The sequence below is a fragment of the Oenanthe melanoleuca genome, chromosome Z, assembly GCF_029582105.1.
Source record: "Oenanthe melanoleuca isolate GR-GAL-2019-014 chromosome Z, OMel1.0, whole genome shotgun sequence".
NCBI classification, from domain to species: Eukaryota; Metazoa; Chordata; class Aves; order Passeriformes; family Muscicapidae; genus Oenanthe; species Oenanthe melanoleuca.
In genome coordinates, this window is record NC_079362.1 from 15,101,844 (window position 1) to 15,125,523 (window position 23,680).

At 33.6% G+C, this 23,680-nt stretch overlaps 1 protein-coding gene across 1 annotated transcript in view; it reads right to left on the reverse strand.

The window, feature by feature from the left end:
• The window catches only part of FBXL17 (F-box and leucine rich repeat protein 17), a 264,652-nt gene that overhangs the window by 179,888 nt on the left and 61,084 nt on the right, over positions 1 to 23,680 (reverse strand). Inside the window, exons 5-6 of the mRNA XM_056513952.1 lie at positions 9,006 to 9,113; positions 433 to 563 (exon numbers count right to left, since the gene is read on the reverse strand). Of these exons, the coding sequence (XP_056369927.1) occupies positions 433 to 563; positions 9,006 to 9,113 (239 nt within the window). The remainder of the gene's footprint in view (positions 1 to 432; positions 564 to 9,005; positions 9,114 to 23,680) is intronic.

Sequence of the window (23,680 nt, forward strand, 5' to 3'; positions counted from 1 at the left end):
TAAAAATACAGGAATCCAACTATTTAATTCACAAATGGTTGATTATTACTTATGAAGTCAAATGTATGCTTCACTCTTTGTGTGCATATAAATTTTTCTATATCCTGGACACCTACTGAAGGAGTCAGTTCAATTGCAATTGAACATTTTAATCAAATCTTGTACAGAACATATTCTCCTGAAATCCACATGAAACAAATCAGTGCTGCCATCCAGTCATAACTAAACTTTTCTCTATTCCAGATATAGGCAAACATTCCACAAAATAGGTGTCTGGATAATTTACTCAAAACAAACAAGAACAAGTACTCAGCAAACACTGTTTACTTTAATCAATCTCCTCCAACCCCCACGCCATGAGGAACTATTCTCAACTAACACAACTAAGTTAAATTTGCATTACACTGCTTTTGGATGCTTTAATGAAGTTACCTGTCATTAATGATCCAGTTCAGACACAGATTGAGAGAATTAAGGTTTTTGCATCTCTTTACTATTTCCATCACGGTTTCATTGTCCAGTTCTGTGATATGACGTAGATCCAAGCTTGAAAGATTTCTTAGCTATTGAGACAAATATGAGAGAAAGAAATAATCTGAAATTCATTCAAATACATAACTGTTGAAAAAACTGATAATTTTTTTTGAAGTTTCACAGTGTGTGCAAGCTAGTCATGACAGATAAGATTACTGTATTTTTTACAAAAAACAAACATACCAGAGATATTCACAGCATTCAGCTTGAGCAAAGTTGTAATTCAGGCACTCAGTTACTACATAAAATCCAGACACTCTCTCTCAAGGGGCAATACAACCTACAGTAAAGGCACAGGCCTTCCTTCTCCTCTTAAATACATGGAGTGTAAGATACCAAGGTAAAATATTATTTAGCCACAAGAAAAATAAGGCATGGAAGGAAGTGAGACAGCACTTTCGTGCTTAGAGTCAAATGAATGCAATTAACAACTCCAGAGTATAAGGCTTTCAAAGTAAACAAATAATACAAACTCCCTGCAAAATATAGTATTAATACTGTATTCTAACTGCAGTTATCAATAGCAGATTAGATATTTTAAAGGACAAAACTTGGAGTCACAGAACAATATAATTAAAAGTTATGCACTGATTAAACTGACTTATTACTAGTGTTAATCATTCTCGTGTCCTTCAAAAGCAAACCCTTTTTATGAGTTATGGATGCAAAAAAGTATTTTTTTACAGACTTCTCCAGTATCAGTTTAGTCATAATAACCTCCAAGTACTGTTTGCTTTGTAAGCTGTCTGAAATAATCTCTGTTATACTCTGGAAAAATAATTGCATTAGGCAATATTGACACTTTAATTGAATTTACTTTCCCTGTAAAAGAGAAAAAATGATCCTCATCAGTGATTTAAGTCACTAAGGATCTGATTAAGTAAAGGCATACAACTGAGATCACATAATTGGTCCACTTCAGTAGTTAATTATTAAGTCAATGTATTTAGGGCAGGGGGTCTGGGGGAGAGGTGGCAGCATGGTGTGAGAAGAAAAGAAGAGAAGGAAAAGAAGAGGACTTCAAATATAGGTAGCCTTCTACAGAAACTGGAGTTTTGTTAAGTTTTTAACCATCTCCAAACAAAAGCTGAACATAAACTACACACCGTTTCCAAAAATTCTGCAAAGCAAGCATAAAATCAAGAATCCTGATCTCTGAGGAACACCAGCAGGGTATGTCTACAGAACCAAGGACAATAAATTTCTGTTATTATGATATTACCACAGGTATCACTGTATAGGTACTTGCTGTGTTCCCACTCAAATTCTGATAAACTTCTTTGCCTTCTTACTAGGGAACACAGCATACAATGGTTGATACTGTGTTAATAAAATACACACCTTTACCAGCTCTGTCTGTTCTCATTTCATACATACTCTAGCATGAAGTTTAAACCTATTTTCTATGTACCAAAAAAAACCTCATAACCAATCTCTCATTTTTTCTTGCATAAATAACAAGAAGGGGAAGCAACTGTAGATTTCCTCACCATCATACAGCTACTCATATTAGATATTTCAGCCATTAAACCACGAAGGCAATAATGTGGCCTGTGTGTGTAACATAGAAAAATACACCTGCTGGACAGCTCAACAATGAATACATTCTATGACACTAAACATCTAAGGAAACTTAAAAGACAAGTAGAAAATCTTCCCATTTAAGAAAACCCAAAGTTTTCTTTCTCAACAGCATTCTTCTTATGAGCAGATGACAATACTGGTGATTCTTTTGCCATTATTACTTATGGACTTAAGCCCACAAATTTACTCTAAACTATCAATGCATGGAGAGAAGCCAGTGCTCCTTTAAAAAGTGCCTTTAAAATGTGGCTTCAAATCAGGTAAGAGGCAACAACAGTATATTATTTACCTCAATGATGCAATGATGAATGTAGCAGGAAGCATTTGTGGTTTCCCAGGAAAAAAACTTTGGCATTGAATGGGTGGAGTCAAAACCTAAACTGAATCTCTAGTATTCCTTTCCACCAAATTAACAGTGTTTTCAAGGTAGATTTTGTCCATTACCATCACAGGAGAATGATCATTCCCTCACTGCTTCTTTCTTCATACTAGTAATAGTCTATTATTGCATTCAATATACAGTAACCCAGCCATCAGTTGCCTTTTTTACTGTCACATTCCTTCATTTTAAACACCTGACCCATTTGGTAGGTTAATTCTTTTTCTCAGGCAAAATATGCTCAATGAAGAAAACTTTGTGTCTTAGAAGTTTAAAGAGACTGCTTCAGATTGATACATACGCAAGTATACTTTGTTCTCTACAACCTGAAAATGAGTATCAATGGCTTTCAAGACTTGCAGAACTGAATGCACACTCCCTTTTGAGACAATCTGAATATGACAGTGAAAAGAATACCTCTCTGCCTACTTAAATCAAAGGTATCAACATGTCATCACCGGTGAGAGAATTGTAACAAATGTCTATGTAATCATTTTCATTTAAAAAAATATGTAAATACTTTTATGACAAATTTCCTATTTTACAACTTACTTGAGAAGTAATTTTAGGGGGAATATGCTACAATGATACAATCACTACTAGAAAAAATTGGAAGAGAAAAATACATAAGTCTTACATCCTAATACTAACCCTCATAGCTAAAAGTAGAATGATATTAAAAAGAAAAATCAAACATCTCCAAAGTAGACAATTAAAAAACAGATGCTGGACTCTACAGTGCATTCATAAAATTTGAGATTAAAATAGAGTAGCTTTAAACAGTGTTTATTCAACAAAAAGAGGATATTCTGTGACTTAAATGCTCAGTCTTACATTACATTGCATTTATAATGTTTTTCCTTTTGTATTTTTTATAACCAAAACTATTTTTGTTCATGCAGCAACACCATTTTACTGAGTGATTTCAGGGCCCTTGTTCTGCAGATATCCAAGCTTTTTCTTGAACTCTTCATTTTACAGCTTTGCAAATAAGCATGCATGAGCAGAATTTAAACTTTGAACTCAGCTATGTCAGTCAGTCAGTCAAAACATTTTAATGGAAAAAGGAATACTCAATGTGACTAAACACAATGCAAATAAGTAGGCAGAGGACTTAAAATATGAAACAGAAAATACCAGAATTTTTAAAAAGCAGAAACACTTAAACTAACTGTGTAATATCTATAAACACATTCTTGCTGATATTACTGATTATTACCCCTTATTTCTGGATCTCAAGTATTTTAAAATATGCCAAAATCTTTGTGGTTTTTAAATTACTTTGTTTGGTTGATTTAAATGAAATTGTATGCCAACTGATATATTTGAAGATTCAGAGATTATCATACTGTGTGCCTGAATCACATGCAATTAATATGATTTCTACCTTGGTTACTGAAACCTGGAACAGAGAATCACTATTACCATTGGGATTATAGGTAATTTAACTGTGGGTGTATCAACTCTGTGAATATTTAGATGTTATTGTATTGAAAGTGCTAATGTAATCAGTACACAATTTTTTCCCATTGCATGCTTCCACAATTCCTGTAGAGATACACTGCCCTAAAAAGCATAGAAGAGAACAGAACCATAGAATCATTTAGGTTGGAGAAGAACTTTAAGACTGAGTCCAGCTGAAACCTAAAACTGCCAAGTCCACCACTAAACAATTCATGTAAGATTAATCCTCTTCAGTATGAAAGCCAAATTATTTCTGAAGGAAAGTGCTTATAAGGACTTAATGAGCTTTAAACTCACATCTTTTGCTAATTAAGTTTAATTTTCTTGACACTCTCTGTCTATACATGTCCTCAGGGAATAAACTGCTCTCTGACTTAAATCTCCCAAAGCAAATGTATGATTGCAGGAAATGAAAAACAGCAACATGAAAAAAACTATAAACCACATTCTTTTTATTGTAACATCAATAAAATCTATTAACTATTTTTTTAAAAGTCACATGCATTAATTTTTACTGAAGAGCTGCCATAAATGAACTCCACAATTGAGATATACTGTGATCCTAGAACAGTAATCATACATGATCTAAAGAATTGGAAAATGATTGAATAGTTACAAAGGAGTTTATTTTCCCATAAACTGATTAAATGCTTTGCCTGTAAATAAATTTTAATTTCAGTTCTTAAGTACTGTGAAATATTAAGGTCCCATTGCTTAAGTAACAAATACACAATCAAAACCGAGTTGTAAGCACAAAGATTTAATCACCTCTAGAGGAGGGACCTGCATACACATATCAACCACACATATAGCATCTCTGCAACATTTCCAGATTATAAACTCTAAAAGTTGCTGCAGAATTACATTTTTGCTGATTCATAGTTTACATCTTCATATTATTTACGGTCAAGTACTTCTAATGAATTTTTTGGGAGGGTAGAAGGGAAGTGGAAGTTTCATAGAGCCAACCCTTTCAACCATGCAGTCTTCTCTGCAATGTGTTTTTTACTTCATTGAGATAAATGACAGTTGGGTACAACCATCAAATTCTTCCAATTAGGAACAAGAATCTCTTAAGAGGGACACAGTTAACTTAATTCAAAATCATCATGTTCAGTTTGACAAGGTGCAAAAACATTAACTTAGACAGCACCGTACCAATTAAAGTTGCAAGACAACACTCACGAAGAATGTCCCAGAATCACCATACTCAAAAACCCTCAGTCAATGCCCTTTTCCTTCAATTGGAAGACTAATATTTAAAACGACATACTACTAAAGGCAACCAGATTGAAATAAATCACATTCTATCTTAGGAAATCCAGTTCATTGTATAAAACTGATTAAAATACTTTTTTCTCTGTACCTAGTCAAAGAACAGCAATCAGTCAGGAAGCTGAATGATTTTAAGATCAGAAGGTATGCTGAAATACTACCACAGTATGAATATAAAGCAGAACACTGTGTCAAAACAAATCATTTACTGAAAACAAACCACACATTACTCCAGTTCAGAAAGGCTCTCGCAAAATCAGTCCTGTCACGTGTAGATTATCATTATGTATCTGTCATGCTGACGATGTCTACACTGAATGAGCGCTAAGAATTTGCTCCATAAATCTGAATTTTGATTGACTTCATGCTGACCACCAACTCAGACACAGCTCGATTGGTCTTGAGTAACTATTATGAGATAAAGAAAAAGTGAAGATCACATTATTCCAAAAGTACTTCTTAGATGAACTGCCTTCATGCATTGATGATTAACAGAATCTTTTTCTAAGTTAGAATTTTTTTTCTGTCAAGGTTCTGTACAAGGACTCATATATAATTAAATGTCATTAACAAACTTTATCAGACAGTCTGTTGGAAGCATACATTGTAGAAAGCATAGCTTTATATTGCTACAAAGTAATTCCCCTTGCATATAGATATATATATAGATATATAGATATAGATATAGATATATAGATATAGATATCTATAGATATAGATATAGATATATAGACATATAGATATATAGATATATAGATATATAGATATAGATATATATCAGAAACCAAAGGGAGAAGCCAAGGAAGTGGCATGGTAATAATATTATATCTATATGTCAAGATTTGCTGATGCAAAAATTCTACTACAAGTGCAACAAACTGCTGAGAAGGAATTACCATAACATGGGAGGAAAATCCTATTGGCCATGAGGTCAAAGACGTAACATTAAAAACTCACTGCCTCACTAGAAAGAAAAGTTTCTTATGCCCATCTTTTCAATGAACGAAAATTACCCTTCTGGTTGTTCTGTCTTCAACACAACCACCTAATGTGCACAGGCACCTTTCACATTTGTGTTGATCTTCACACTAACAGGAGAAGCAAAGTAAAAAATAACTAGGGATAAACTCTTGAGAGACAAAGATGTGTGGAAGGGAGAAAGAGTGCAAACAAGGAAAAAATCACACATGGAAAGCTAATTAAATAATAAAATAAGTTATAAAGAGAGATAAAACAAGAAAACAGCACATGGAGACATGGTGAAAACAGTAGATGAACTTCAACACTACACAGGTTCTTCTCTCCTTCTGAGAAACAATACTGGTAAGTATTAGACTAAATATTCTGATGTCATGGAGGAGGCCATTCACTTCTTTTGTGACAATGTTTCACACATTAAAACTCTAAAGGAAAATGAAACATTCAGGTCATCAGAACAAACAACTGATTTCAACTGAGGGTCTAACTGTGAATTGCATATAAACACACTCCTTTTTTCCCTTTCTTCTTGTATCAGTACATGAAGTGCCTATCATCTTAGCCAAGAAGTCATTATTTGCTTTATCTGTATTTTTTTCAGTTTATAATAACTTCAAGGAAAAAAGGCATCAGTGTGATGATATGGTCTTGTTCAAAAAGCAAATTTTTTTTTACTATCATTCTGCTCAGCAGAAAAATAGTAAAAATAAACCCGGAATGTTTCGACTTCTCCTTAAGTATACAACACTTTATATTCCATACCCCACAATTAGCTATTAAAAAAGCTCTGTGATGCAGCAGCACTGTAATTTAGAATTTTTCAAGTGCCTGTATTTTTAAAGAGAGCTAACATTACTAGGGGGAAAATACAGTAATAATAAACCACTCAATTTTTATACATCCATCAACCCTAAAGTAATTTCACAACTGAGGCCACTGCTGTTATCTCCAGTTTGCACACAGGCAAACTGAAGGCAACTAGCGCTGCACAGCCTGGAGGGACACACTCAGGGCCACAAAGAGCAAAGAGGAGATTCCACCTTCTCTAGGAACATCAGACTGGAATTACTACTAAACAGTTTTGAAGCACCAGTTAAGTACTCAACACAAAACCAACCACAGAAGTGCACAATGGTTAGAACAAAAACTTATGTCATTAACAGATGAAATCTGGGAAAGACAAATGCAGCAAATAATGTTACTACTTGCTACTACATTTCTAAAATGCCTGTCCCTATTTTTCTCATAAATCCCCTCTAAGTATTTAAAGGTTCCAGTAAAGTCTCCCTTGAGTTTTCTCCAGGTTAAGGATCCCTAACTTAGAGTGTTATCATATCACTGTCTTTGCAGTATTCACATCCTCCAGAAGTTGTACAGATATAGCTTGAGGGAAGGAAACTGAAATACCTAAGTCTCAAGTCCCAACATTCACCAATTACTTACAAAGTAATTACACACTAAGAGTCTAAGCAGCCTCTCAGATATTTTCTGAACATGTTCAACAGGGTTATTCCAGCGCAAACCAGGATTTCTAATAATTTAGTATTATTAAATATGTGAAAATCAGAAACATATTAATAAAAAGTCAAGATCTTGACTGTTCTTCAACCTAATAAATGTGATTATAAAGTCATTTTGTTGAATGATAAGACATCTAACATCTGTTAAACACTCAATAAATGTAGGTCAGAATAATGCAGTAACCAAAACATGTAGCTGAAAAGTGATCATTGTGGAAATTTCCTACAAAGCTTTGGATTACTTGGTCTATGTCAAATTTTTAAATTGTGTACCTCCTATATTTATGTTGTGTATATAAATATAACCTATAGTTATGCACATGTAATTTTCATTGGATATGAAAATAATTTTCTCATTTCTTTCTCCAACAGATATGCACACCTTTTACTCATCACATCAATACACAGCTCTTTTGAAACAGCATCCTTTGAGGTCCTACGACTTTACCATACAAATTGATTTCCCTGGCTTATTTCTTTTTGCATGTGTTCTGAGATGTTTTCAATTCTTCTGTAGCTTCAGCAAAGCAGCTCTAAAATGATGAAAGTAATTTGCAGACATGCTGAATGGTTCTGTATAACAATAGGAGACCTTCACAGCTACATCAAAAAACCTTTGCTTTCATCAGAGGCACTCCATTTTCATTAAATATGCTCTCTACTTCCTACCTCAAGATCTCTTTAACCATTTTCATGTTTGCATGATCCCTAGATTTACTTTCAGCTACAAATTTTAATTAGATGGTGTTTGTCCACCTCATCCAAGTCATCTATTTTACTGAACACTTTAATTACTTTCTGCAGATTCACTCAAGTTAGTTTTCTCACACATCACTCCTCTTATGCAAAAGAAAAAGGAAAGAAAAAAATATATCTGTCAAACTATTTATAAAAAATAAGAAGATTAATATAGTCAAACAGTACATATTCAGGGGGCACACTGCTGCAACCAGAGGTCTGTATAAACCTTTTGCAATTAGAATTTTATTTTTTTTTAGTTTGTGATGGAATCAGCTGCGATTATGCATTTTTAAGAGTTTTAACCTGAATATCACTGTTGTTTGTGAGAAAATGTATAATCCCACAAATGCATTTTTGTTACAGTGGTTTTATACAGTGAAATCTAAATAATACAAAGTTCACTCACTTAATCATGTTTCTGTCCATGCCAGTGCTATAAATCATACATGTAATCTTATCTTGGCTGATACCTATGACTTAGCTATAGTCCACTACACTAATGACTACCAGAGAGTAGTTATGATACTTACATTGGTAAGGTGAATGACTCCTTTTGAAGTAACAGAGCAACCCATGAAACCAACATACTGCAGCTCAGGGCAATGTTCAGCAAAAGCTTTCACCGACTGATCTGTCACCTACAGAAAAGATAAACAGGTAAATAAACAGTTGAATAGGTGATACAAGCTCATACTTAACACAGCTTAAGACATTTCTACTAATATTGGCAAGCAGCTTATTTAGACTTTTATTATTACCACCACTACTATTTATTTCAAGAGTTTGAAAGAAAGCATTGGGTGTGCACAATTTGCATAGATAGGCATGGACATATATACATGAAAACCAGGAAGAAAAAATATTTTTGGCAGAAGGCAGAGAAAAAAGAAACACATGGCAAGAGATGATAGCCACAAATTCAGATCTTATTGTCACCCTATTTATGTGCAAATAACTCAAGAGACAATTGTATCCACTATTTTCATAAATTATATACAAAAATGAACATATTAACAAATTTTTTTATTTTCAACTGGTAGACTTATGCTATATCCATCACTGACTCTGCAAAGAATTTCAATTGTGTGCTACCTTAAATTTATATGCCTTGTCTTATATTTCTTTTAATTAAAACCCAGCAATTGAAGAGCTCAACTTAAAAGTAATATTACATCTGTTTCACACATAAGACTAGGTAATCTCATGGCAATACACCACTGTGTCAGTTATCAGCCAAATGAAGATGTTATCTAGTTTATTATTGAGATTTATTTATTTATACAACTGTTTTTCATCTATAATTAACTTTGTCTAGTAAAATTTAATAACTATAAAACACAATCTATTATATAAATGCACTGCTTTGTAAGTAGACTAAATGATCAAAAGGTACTTTATGAAGAATGTAATACTGAGATAGGTATGATTATGACACGACACACACCTTCCTTTAAACAAGTAAGGTTTGTTTTTGCTTTATTTTTTTTTCTCTCTGAGAAGTATAGATACCCAGTGCAAATGACAGTAATGAAAAATCTTTTTTTTTTTTTTTTTTAACTACTGACTGTGTGACAAAGCCTGTATTTTCCAGCTACACTGCTCAGGAACGTCTCACTGTGTCTGGAATCCTAACACCTGAATGCTGAGAACATTCCGAACTTCTATGGATGTCTTCCTGTTACCACAGAACTGAAAAGCAAAACAAGTTTTGAAATATCCAGTGCACAGCTGAGACCCAGGTGAATTCATATAGGAACAGTATTCCTGCTGTGCAGTGGATCACCAACACCCAGAGTTCCAACTTTCCTAACATGTCATGTTTGTGCACCCTGGCAGCACATGGTGACCTTGATGAGGACTCTGGCAAAACAACTTTTGAAAAGATAACCCAGAGATACGTGCTTATAGCCCCCATTAAATCAAAAAAGCTGTATTGCTTTGGCGTTACTAAAAATTGTTATAGACCTAGTGCAGTTTTCTCAAAGGAAAGATTTCTCAGTGAGCAGAGATTTTTATTGCAAGTAAAAGACAAGCCTTTTAGTATTGTGTATTTAGAACCCGATTAAACTGAAAACAGGCCAAAAGGAAAGGAAAAAGGGTCAGCAGAACAGAATCAATCACAAATCGGGTAGCAGAGAACCATATGTCACGTCTGCCTGCTTGAACAAAAGCCAACCACTGTAGTAAGAAATTTTTCTCTGATTCAATCTGACACAGCCTTAGATTTTAACTTTTTGCACACTCCTCTCAGCTAAGGACAGCCACACCAACGATTACTTTTTTTGAGATACTGATTACTGTGACAAATACTATCACAAGTCAAAGGCTTAGAAATTTGCAGTATTTATGATGCTACCAGCACCAAACAGGGCTATATGAGAGAAGTTTATCTCCTATAGAAAATAAATTAAAACCTCTGATTCAGCTGTTGATTTTAGAGAAGGACTCTATTACAATCTCAGTCTACCCTCCCTACAGAAGATTTAAGTGTAATTCTCTGTTGCAGACAGGTTTGCCCTACCTATCAAGAAAATGTATAATGAAAAATCAATAGTATAAATGCCTAATATCACAAAATCATTACAGAACTTAAAGCTTCAATCTAGAAATAATTTCTTACTTACAGCTAATGTTTAGGTGCATGAAGACTTTGAAAAATGACATTATGAATGCAAATTCATAATAAAATTACTATGACTTAAAATATCTTCTTTCCATACTATACTATTTTCTCTAGTCTAAACAAAGCCTGTGGAAAAAATAGTTTTAATAAAAATTAAGAACAGTAGATTATGATCAGTTACATTAAATAGTTTACAGATTAGCAGTGAACCTTTTCAGTGCTTGTTAGATATGCAGTATCTTTTTAATCAGAAAAAGATACTTCATTGCTTCTGTATGCCAGGCAAACATCAAGATTTTCCAGTCAAAAGGAGTGCGACATAACCTGATTATGCTTTACAATTACTGTGGTAATTTAGACACATATTTTGTCACTGCAAATAACAATTTGTTCTTAAACAATTTGTTCTTATCTTGACTTATAAATAAAAAAGAAGTGTTTCTGTCTTTTGCTGTCAGACAACAAAACCCAACTACCTACAGAAGATGACTTTCAACTTTAATTGGGAAACAGTGCAAAAATTGTCTCAATCAACGCTGTACTTTCCTCTCAGCGTTCTTTGTTACACCAGTATCTAGGAACTCATTATTTCTTTTCCAGACTCTATGTCATTTATAACAATTGATTTTTTAATATCATGCTTCCCATTCTGACAGCCTGCAACAAACTGATATTCTGTTTAGTTAAATACTTTAATACGACTCCACTGTCCAAAGACTGTATTAGCTGCGAAGGAATAAATGTATATGTATTTCTATATTTACATACACACACTATTGCAATTTCACTAGAATGGCTGCTCCTAAGATGAATATAAGAGACTATGCATGGAAATACCAGATCAAAGTCTGTAATCTAAACATCTGTTAAAAGGTAAAATTTATATTATGTCTTTTTGTTGTTCTTTTTTTACAGGGTTTGGGGAAAACAAGAACACATAGTAATTTGCAATTTATTTAAAAGTTATGTGTAAAATGATAGTCAAGTAAAATCACCTAGTCTTCAGTTAGAATAACAAATAACTAAATCCTATCTGTCCTTATTCATATATGGGTCAAAACCATAACGATACAGAGTTTGTATGCAGAAGTTTGGGGTATTTTTGATTGGGTTCTTTTTTGTGTTTTTGTTAGTCTTATTGTTTAGTGTTTTGTTAGTGTTATTTTCTTGTTAGTGATGGTGTTTTTGTTTCTTTCATTAGATGTATTTGTATCAAGGAGAAATAAAGTAGATAAAGTTTAGCCATATCTGAAAGGGTGATCAGAAAAGAGTGATGGGCTGCCCAGGAAGGAGGTGGAGTTCCCATCCCTGAAGGTGAAGGGAAGAGTAGACATGGCACTCAGTGCTCAATGATAAAACATTTGAACAAAGCTTGGACTTAGTGATCCCAGAAGTTTTTCCAACTTAACTCATTCTGTGATTCCGTGATACAGAAGCAATGAAGTCCAAGGATGCTTCCAAGACTGGAAGCATCTATTCTTCTGCTTAACTTCTTATTCATCATCTGCAGTGTCTAGCACTGATGGTTTCTATATAGACTTAAACTTTTGTGTTTAGCTCCATATGCAGTCTGGGTCACTATTTCTACCAGAAGTAGGTGTCAGAAATAGAAGCTCTTTTACTGTATGAAGTGCAAGAGATGGTCTACTCTGCAGAATGAAAGAAAATCTAGTGATAAAAAAAAAGAGCACGGAAAATTAGCAGTGATATGTATGCAATGATTATGCACCTTAACACTGCCTCTTTGTAATGCAATATGTAACTGTGTGTTAAATTTTCACTACTCAGGAGATAGAAGAGGTACATAAAATGTCTATTATAAATAAGGTTTCTGTGAACTAACAAATTTTTAAACAACTGACATTCTGATGTATTATACAAACAGATTAGACTAGCATAATCTAAAACTAGATTACTATAAAAAATACACTGCAGTTCTACAGAAATGACCCTTGTCAACAAAGACAAAAATTCACACACAATTTTATAACAGATCACAGTAGTGTTCTTCCAAGAATCTCTAGTAATAGGATTGTCTAGTCGACCTTCATTGACTTTCATTCATCCTGTCTTGCTTCATGTTAGTCTTGCTTTGAAAAAGTAATATAGGATGATGAGGACAGATCTACAAGTTATGCACTAAAGCATTGTGAATGGGAAATATGCTGGTCTGGAACTAATGACATAGATTTTGCTCCTATCAAAAAGATCTATGGTAAGTGAGATATGATTTAATCATTTTCTTTCTATGTATTGCAGCCTATTATATACAAATTTCAGCTCTGCATTGTTTTACAGAAATTCAATATTTTGCCTACTCTGAATTAGATTTTGTAAGTATTAGTTTATTTTACATTCTATTCAATAAATGAATGTGCAAAAAGGAAAAACCAGAGACGATAATTCAAAAAGAAAGACTGAGGTTCAACAATAAAAGCCACTCAAATTCCAACTAAAAAGCCTCATAATTAATGACACCTACAGAAGCTCAAATAACTGAAAAAAGAGATAGGAATATAAAAAGCAACTGGCACAGAATGAATACCATGTTCTCTTATTTAAACAAGTGCACTGCATTGTCAGCAAGCAGATCTTAAAAAGCACCTTTTTCCATGCAATATGCATAAATAAAAGTTGAAAAAACATGTAAAACATTCCTCAGAAAAATAAACTCTGCTAGATTAAAAATTTGCTGTTATGTAAATAGTCATGAAGCTAAGTATTCACTACACAAGGCAATAGTAATGGTAGAAGAAAGCCTTTTTCTCTCAATTCCTTATTCCATAAATTTTTTTCTATATCTTGGTCAGATACCAGCTTAAGCTTATTAAAATTCAGTTTTATATTTGAAAAGAGGGTAAGTCTGCAAAAAGCTCATCTGCCAAAAGAATGTTCTTGCCTTACCTACACATTTTTCATTATCTGCTACAGATTGAGGCCCACATGCCACCCACTCCAAAACCTGCCCCGCACATAAACCACGTGGCTACACCCTCCAATATTGTGTTTAAGGTATCACATAATCATTGTGCATTTCCCTGGTCTGTCTCCCCTGAAATCCTTGTGTGCCATAACCTACCATGATTTAGCAGTTAGGCAAAACTCTAGTATAGTTTTGGTTTAACTCCTTTTTACCACAACTTCTGGAATACATTAATTTCAAAAGATGCAGTCAAATCACGCAGAGCAAAACCATTTACCAGGGAAAAATTTAGATCACCGGTGAATTCAACCAAATTCACAAGTATGCAATACATACCAAAAAAAGAAACATAAAGTAAAAAGATTGCTGATATATAAAAATATCTTTCTACTGTAAATCAAGGCAGTCAGGCTACCAGTGCTTTATCAGCAGGAAAGAAATTAAATATCATTATATGAACATCTTTAAAAAGCCCAAAAAATCCCAAATCACAGTAATGAAGTAGTTTTGAGGGAAAATGTTTTACTGTACATATGTGCTGATATAGGTACTTCCTACTTAGCTTAAAATTTGTCTTACTATCTCTGCACTAAAAATTAGCAGATAATGCCTCTTTCCCACAAAGGGAAAGATGACCTTGCCTCTTTTTGACTAACACTTTTAAAACTACTTTTAAGGGTCAAAAGAGGTCAAAAGGAGGGTCAAAAGAAAGATGAAAATATAACAGTAGAACACTACTACATTTTACACAGTTAAACTAAAGCTTATACTTTAAAATATTTGAGATTATACATACCTTCCTAGTTCTGCGAGTAAGAAATTACAAGAAAATTCTGTCATAATTTAACCACATTTAAATTCAAGTATAAATTCAATTTCATTTTAAAATTACTTTCCATAGGACGCTGCAATACTCGAAGTATTTACTTACATATTTAGTCCTAACAAACAAACAAACCAGGGCACTCTTTAGCACCTGTTCCTAAAAATATTTTAATAATATAATTTCTTAGGAATACATTATACTTTTAGATTGATCATAAATATAAACCCATTGTCAATTAGTGGTATTTCAGCACAAACCTCTCATACAAACATACACAAATAAAGCCTGATATATGCAAATAAAGGGCTCTTTTGCCATACCTCTCTCAGAAAACAAAAGGCAGAAATTGTGGAAAATTAAGTTTAGGTTTCAAAGATACATTTAAAACTTAAACTGGAAAAGATTTTTCCTGTTCAACAGGACTGATACTCTGCCTGCTTTCCACAAGCATGAACCTAAATTATATTTGTCATAAAAGCCGTGACAAAGTAATTATTATTGGCAAACATGCATTTAATTCATGACCCCCTATTCCAATTACAGAACGCTGACAAAAATAAGGCACGGATAATCTGTCATCACACTCAAGTTCTTAGGACACCCAAATTTCATTAGCGAACAGCAGAAGGCAAGGCTCATCTTAACTAACTGCCAGAATATATTTCTTCACCTTCAGTAAATGTAACCATTTGCTTAATCGAAACAGAAATTCAACAATTTGCAGCTTTAACTTCCAGTAGTAGTACAACTTTCTATGAGCACCCAAAAGAGAAATATAAATATTTCTATTCCTTCATCTTTGAAGGAAACTAACTGAAAAGAAAAGAATCCCCATTTTCTCACATACTTTTAAAGATTCAGTTAGATATTCACTATTTTCACAATCTGTTTTTAACTTTGAGTGGTTCCTTTTCATTAGAAAAAATATCTTTTTACAAAACAAATGTACAGTCTTTCATAAAATAAAATATTTCTGCTGCAAAACATGTTCCATTATTAACTGAAAGGGATGACTTAATCCATCAGTATAAGTGACTTTTTATAAACAAGTTAAAACAAAAAATTCTTTTTAAGTATTTTAAGACCAACTTAATTTTAGATGTCCTGTGCACCCCTGCTACCTCAGACCTCATGAGAATATATACTTGCTCTGAGGCATTTTGTAACAATTCGCTACCCTAGCCTCACATTTGAGAGGAGGGGAAGAGTGACATGATTGAATTGCTATCCTTGTCCTCATACTTATGCTCACCCCAGGAATTAGTATCACTAATCTAACCATATACAAGAGGAAAAGATAGACTAGAGTGTAAGGACTGAAGAGTTAAAAGGAGCATTTTACATTACATTTACCAGTTGGCCTGATTATGGAAACTTCAACTAATTCAAAATACCTTAGAGTATGAAAACAACCCCAAAATTTTGCAGTATACTCAATTCAATGCTCAGGGGAATAATAATTTTACAATTCTTCTAGAATGCATGTGGGTTTACAAAGCTTCTCCCTGGTTTTTATAAAGACAGTGTTCCTGTATTATCTTGATAATAGTGAAAGCATATACAAATCCTTCCTAACTACTCCAACATGGTTTTAAGATATGGAACTCTAAAAACCTCTGTTAAAGGACACACAAAGTATTCCCTCTGTTTCTGTGGCACAGAGTATCACTTTTAAATCTTATTTTCTTGTTGTTACTGATGACGCGAGTCATCAAAAGATGACTTCTTCTTTTTTGGTCTATTTGATCCTGCAAATTATTTAGTACTAAACAAAACAACATCCTGGAAACATATTTAGTTTGAAATACTAAATAACTGTAGACAACTTCAAACTAGTTTAAATATCTGGGTTAGAAAACAAATCTAAATTCTCGATATAAATTATCTCTGATTCCCATTATCTCACAATTTTATTAAGAACAGTTAACATGACTTTGTTTTAAATGAAACTATCAGCACACCCTAATTTATCTGTTGAGAAATGCAAATAAAATTGTGAAAACAATTCTTCATCTTGCAAAATACAGCTCTCCTACCAAAAGAGAAAATTTATTATCAAAATGTGTTTACTCTGGACTTGGAAAACACTGCTTCCAAAACTAAACATCTTTCACCAAACAGCACATATACATAACCTGATAGCCTACAAAATGTCAGGAAAATTAAAATTAAAAAAAATTAAATACAAGAAGGAGTACCATTGCATTATAAATTTTGCAACAAGTGTCACACACCAGAAATATTGTATGTTCATAAATGGTTATAGGAAAACTGAATGTTTCTCAGCTTATTTTTTAAGCAGGAGAATGCATTATAATTTCTAAAAATTAAAAATAATATTACCCTTTGCTACTCACAAAACTCAATCAAAAAGACTAATGTGTCCACATGCTAAGAAATACATATTAAGCATTTTAATTTAGTACCATTCCGAATAAGGAAATAAAAATTTCCACATAACCACAAAATAGGTCCATGGTTCAGTATTTATATAGTATATATATATATATATCAGTATATATAGCAGCTTAGTATTTCCTCTTTCTATAAGAAGTGTATGAATAAAATATTCATCCTCTCTGAGACAAAAGATTAACTTTGCATTATCTTCACTTTTAATGCCCCTAGAGCTATAGAAGCATATTTCCTATTCTGTATTATGAGTTTAAAAAAACCACAAAATCCCAGCTTATTCTACAGCTTTACTGTTTACCCTAACAGAATAATCTCATTACCACCTAAAATACTTTTAAAAGAAATTAACTTTTATTTTCACTTCCTCTGTGCAATTTGATCTTATACATTCCCATTAAATTAATTTACTATGGCAAATATATCTGTTTACCACAACTTCAAGGCTTTTAAAGGGGCTGAGACTTTATTTTCCAGTAAGCATTCATGCAACAAGTGTTTTATGCTCATACTGTCTCCCTTCTAAAATTGCCTCACAAGAGCATGATTAATGTTCGCAAATTGTGGAGACCGCAGTCACGAAAACTATTCAATACTATTATGTTTACATGCTTTTGGTTCACTCCAAGAACACTGTCTTTTTCACAAATAAAAACATATTTCATTTGTCTCATTACTCTGATTACCTTCTGAAGGCCTCCTAGATACTTAAATAAACCTTTTAATTTCCCTGGTCAAGAATCTGAAAAATCCATGAAACATCCAACCAATTCCTTACCCATCTAATAGCCTACTCATCATATCAGTCTCTCACCAATTTACAGAGAAGGATGTTGTAGGGGAACTATGTCAAAGGCTTTACAGAAGTCCAGATAAATGACACCTGTAACCCCTTCCCTGTTCAGTGGTGTAGTCACTCCAATATAGAAGGCCACCAGGATGGTTATTTTAAAACAATGTGAGCATTTTATCTTATAAAGTTAAGACACTCAAAACATTTAGTAGCACTAGAGATTTACAGAATATTATCTAAATCTCTTCTTCCAAGTTTCATGGATATCGTGTAATTGTAATGAGTAAAGAAATCCTTGTAGCAGTTGAAAATGCAGGGAAATATATACACACAGGTCATGTAAGGTGGTGTATACACAGTACATTCTATATCATAACCCACAATGAAGATATCTTCACAATAGCATTTGTTTTTCAAGCAATTAACTGTGCTTTATTTTTCAGGTTTCATACTAGCCATATGGAAATACCGTATGACATCATGAAGCTTATAAAATCAGCTGCAATATCTACCTAAGTTTTCCACCAGCAACTATCTAGACTGCTACTGCAGAAAATGAAAGTTTGCAGAAATACAAAAACGCTTTCTTAGAATCCAGCCTTTAAATATCTCCATCCTTTAGCATTCCACAATTAACAAATTCATCACCTCCACTTTCACAAGCATAGAAGGACAAGATTTCCCCAAATATTCCTCTATAGGCCACAGATACAAAATTTTGCCTGCCCAATGAACCAGCACAAATTTCAAACCGTTCTGTTTTGATTACAAGGACTCTAGTTAAATCATTTGGTCAACATTCGCTACAAATTATAAGAGATACATGTTAAGGCAGGGGAAGGAAAACGTCATATGTTTCTTATGCTCTACAAACTGAAACACAGGATTAAGAAGCTTTTTAATCACCAACAGGTCTCTCATGCCACATGTGAAACAGGAGAAGAAATAAGACAATTTCCTACAAGTAAACATGAAGATAGAAGAACTATGACTACAACTGCATAGGCCTAAGAAAATCATATCATAAACTTTCTTAAACTTCAATAACTTTAACACATAAAGAGAAAAAAGGTATTTTACAAAAAAATACTACATTAATCAAAATAACATCTAAAAACAGCATTTTATGGCTAAGCTCACAAAAAAATCCAAATCATTTAATGGACATTATCATTCACTAGGATACCACATGAGCTTTTTAAAATACTTATATCCTGCTCAAATAACTTTACGTATTAGTCTTCCTGGGTAACACACATCATTTAATATGAACTATTATTTTTAAAATAAATGAGAAAATAAAACACAGAATGTCACTCAAATTTCAGATACCAATATTGTTACTGGCTGAAATAATTTCAATTTGTCTCTTAGGAAGGACAGAGAATTTAGAAAATTTAACCAGCCCTGCAGTTTGCCTTTTAATATTGTAAGCTGTTAAAACAAAATTACATTCTCCCTATGAGAAGTCCTTCCAAAAAGAAAAAAGGGCAGAAAACAGGTTTCTTACAATATAGATTAATAGACATGGTGTTGTACCTTTAATTTTAGCTAACAGACAAGCTCTTAGGTATTAAGCACCCACCCAAGTTTATTCATCCTGCTGGGAGTACTAGAAGTCTTCAAGTTTCATTAATGAAAAATATGCAATATTCCACACTCTTCCAACAAAAACAAACAGATAAAGTCTGAGTTCAAATCCTAACTGGAAGAGACATTTTAAAACACCTTTCCAAAGAATCACAATTTCAGATGCCCTTGAGAAGCGAAATCAGTGTACAATCAGTGAAAAAATTAACAGAAGTGCACAGAAGTGGAAACAGTTTCAGTTTTATTTATATATGATCTTCACAAAACAGAGGTCACACTAAACGTAAATACTCGATAATAAGAAACCATATGAAGAGGTTTTTTCTTCACAATTTTTCTACTTAGTGAACTGCATGTATTAACAGAACATTTAATTTAAAATAAACTTCTGTTATATTAGTCTGATCAAGCAGGATACGAACATATTCTATGAATATTATGCAGAAACAGCTTTAAGACATGAATTAGTTAAAAACCTGAAACGTATCCGATACAACAAAAAGATGGATAAGAACACGATGCAATTTAATATAGCTTCTGGTTTACACTTGTGTGAAATACAATTGTTTTCATGCTTTCTGATCCAGTCAGCACTACAGCCAGTGGACATTCTGGCTACTCAGCGCAGGCACTGTTGGAACAGGCTGGATATCAAGATTCTCTTCACAGCGGCTTTCGAGTCTTGTCCCTACATGTACCAATTGGTACAGAGTTCTACAGAAATTTTATGATAGGAAGTAAACATGTTACATCCTGTGAGAATTATTACATGAATGGGATCAGCCAACAATGAAAAGTCACAGGAAAATTAGTCATTAAAATGGTAATCTTCCGCATTCACTACTGTGATTGACTACTTCATTACAATCACAGTTTGATATCAGCAGAAACTGGTAGGAGGAACCTCCACACAGCAACAATAAAGAAAAAAACCATAAAGCTGCTAAAATAGAACTTTAATATGCATGTACGCAAAGACTCAGATCCAAAACACACTTTGGTTAAAAAAAAAAAAAAATTATATACATAGATACACATACACATCCTTGCATATACTTTAGTGAAAATTTCATTTATAGATTTTTAGCAAATAAACAACTCTAGTCCAGAAAAAAGCAAACCAAGTGGAAATTCTGCATAGTTCTTGTATACCTTTCTTTAACTGCAAATGATACACTACTACATCTAATAATAAAAATTTAAACCATTAAGATAGAAATTAAGGTATATATTTTTTAATTCTTGCATTAAAAAACAACAACAAAAACCACCAAAATAAACAAATAAGTACCATTTTTGCTTTATCCTAACCACAATAGCAAGGAAAATCAATTACTTCCAGCAGGCATTAAAGGAAAGGTGTTTATAGCTCGTTACAGATGGTCTATTCAAATGATTCATAACAAACATTTCTCAGAATTGTTTTTTTTAAACAGACCTTTTAGCAAGTAGATTGTCAGAACACAAAAGCAGAGGAACGTTTTTGTTGTGTTTTATTTGATCTCATAAAATTTAAAGCAATCTTGATTTTTTTCTTTTCTGAATGGGCATCCAATTAAGCTCTTGGTGTTATTTGGCAAGAAAGTCATACCTAAAAAATCATAATCATAAATCATTAGTATACGTAGTTGGCATAATTTACAGTGCTAGTTTTGATCTATTAGATTTAAGTCTGAAGACGCTGCCTGGATGCAGACGGCAAAAAGAAACTGAGAATACACAGCAATAAGAATAAATTAAGTACAGTCAGGGAGGCACTTAAACATATATATTAATGATATTCTTTGCCTTTTTGTCATCCGGATTAAACAATTTTACAATTTCAAGGCCAAAGACTAAACTAGGAAGACAAATCATCTCATAAGGGTTCTCCCTGACACAGAAGAAAACAAACGAGTGAGAATCTACAGCTTCAACATGCACACAAAGACATAGAAACTAGAATTGCAGCATGCTGCTCTCTGCCATGACATCCAGGAATAACCTGAAAGGGGCCCAGGAAATCACAGCTGAGACATTAAAAATGGTATTAGAAGCAACTAGGCGATAATGATATGAACGTGAACATGAGTTAGATGTGACTTTTTTTAACCTTACTTGCTGTCCAAAGGCATATACATGTTCAGATTACATCAATCTATCAGTGCATACATGCAATTCAGAACAGCCCCTGTCTAGTGAGGAATGTAAGTGGGACTGCTGTGTAAGTTATGATTGGAAGCAGGTTACAATCCTGATTAATCCCAGCGCAGAACCCTTGCATGAAGCCCTGCCTCCTGTGTGATAAAAGAAGGACAAGCACAAGAGGGTGCTGAAGTTCAGCAATTTAGATTTAAGAAAAGAAAAATGAAGACCTGCTTGCTCTTCCCAGAGCTCAGCACATTCAGAAAGCAAAGATCACGATTGCTGCAAATCTCTAGGCCACCATGGAAAAGGAACGGAAATAAAACCAAACCAAGCCAAAAAGCAAGCAGCAAGGAAGTGGGTAAAAAAAGGAAAATTACGAAACACCTTCAACTTTGCTTCAATATGTCACTATGTCTTGGTTTAAAATCACAGTAAGCAGTTAAACATCACACAGCCACTCCCCAAATCCTTCATGCTGTAGGACAGCGGACAGAATCAGAATGGTTAAAGTGAGAAACTGGTGAGCTAAGTAAAGGAAGTTTAGATTTAAAAAAAAAAAAAAAAAAAAAAAAAAGTAAAATCAAAACTAAGAAAAACAAATTTTGCAAAGAAACCAAAACCAGTCACTCACAACTAAACCGGCAAGTCTCCAAACATTGACAATCTGGCCAGCCACCTTTACCCATCTGAGTTTTCTTGCTGGGCATGATGCCATAAGGCCTGGAATATCCCCTTGGTCAGCTAGGGTCACTTGTCCTAGCTGTATTCCCCCCCAACTCCTTGTGTACCCCCAGTCTTCTCACTGGTGGGGTAAGAAGCAGAAAAGGGCTTGGCTCTGCCAGCTAATACAAAAACATTCTTGTGTTATCAACACCGTCTGTTAGCACAAAACCAAATACAGCCCCTTGCCAGATACAGTGAATTTCACTGAAACCCAGACAAAATTAGTACACAGTATTATCACAAACTCCCATTTTGTTTTATGAAATCCAAAGGTTTAAAAAAAAAAACCCAAGACCCCACTAAAACAACATCACCTTTAAACAAAAAAGCCCTATTGTGAATAGACATGTAAATCCCAGACATATTAAGAAAATTTTTTGAGTCGAGGTTGTTGACAAGATTATGAAAAAAGAAATAATTTTTATTTCTTGATCATTCTAATTTTTCACAATGTAACACCCTTCACCTCATTCTTCTATGAGGTAAAAAATGACAGGTAAAAAATGGCAGGAAAGAAATTTTTTTATGTCAGAGGTGTAAAAAAGCTCTACAAATCAATAAGGGAAGATGAGTCATTATTGAAAAACACACGAACTATTGTCTGCCTCCTAAGCCTTCTGATTAATTCCTTCACAAACCAGCTGCAAACTATACAATATCCAGTGTTCTGCATAATCAATGCATCTTCAACATTTCTAGCTTCTGGCAAAGCAATCAACTAGGTCGGCTCTTAAATTATTGTTAATAGTGCCCAAGTACACTGTTAAATGACTTTCAGTCGTACTGCATCAGCAATTTTTATTTTCTTTTTGTTGGGGGACAAGGGAGAGAGACAGAGACTAAATGAATGAAGTTCTCCCTACATGCAAGTACAAACAGAAAAAAAATCATGTTATTACTATTCCTAATGTAATATCTGGAAAGGCGTTAGAAATTTTTTTTGTTTCTTGTCTTCCTCCATCCCCAACTCACTCTCCCATCCTCATAACCTCCACAGTATGAGCAGAATATTAATAAGGCCCCAGGCTTCTTTAGGCTCTCCTTGGCAGTCTCTTTCTTCAGAAACAAACAGAATGACCAGCAACACAATGATAATATTCACCTCCTACCTTGCTCCTTTATCCTTGTATAGTTAGATCCTTAACTGTCTTTGTCTCATTACCTTGAAATGAGACTTCCAGGGCCAGT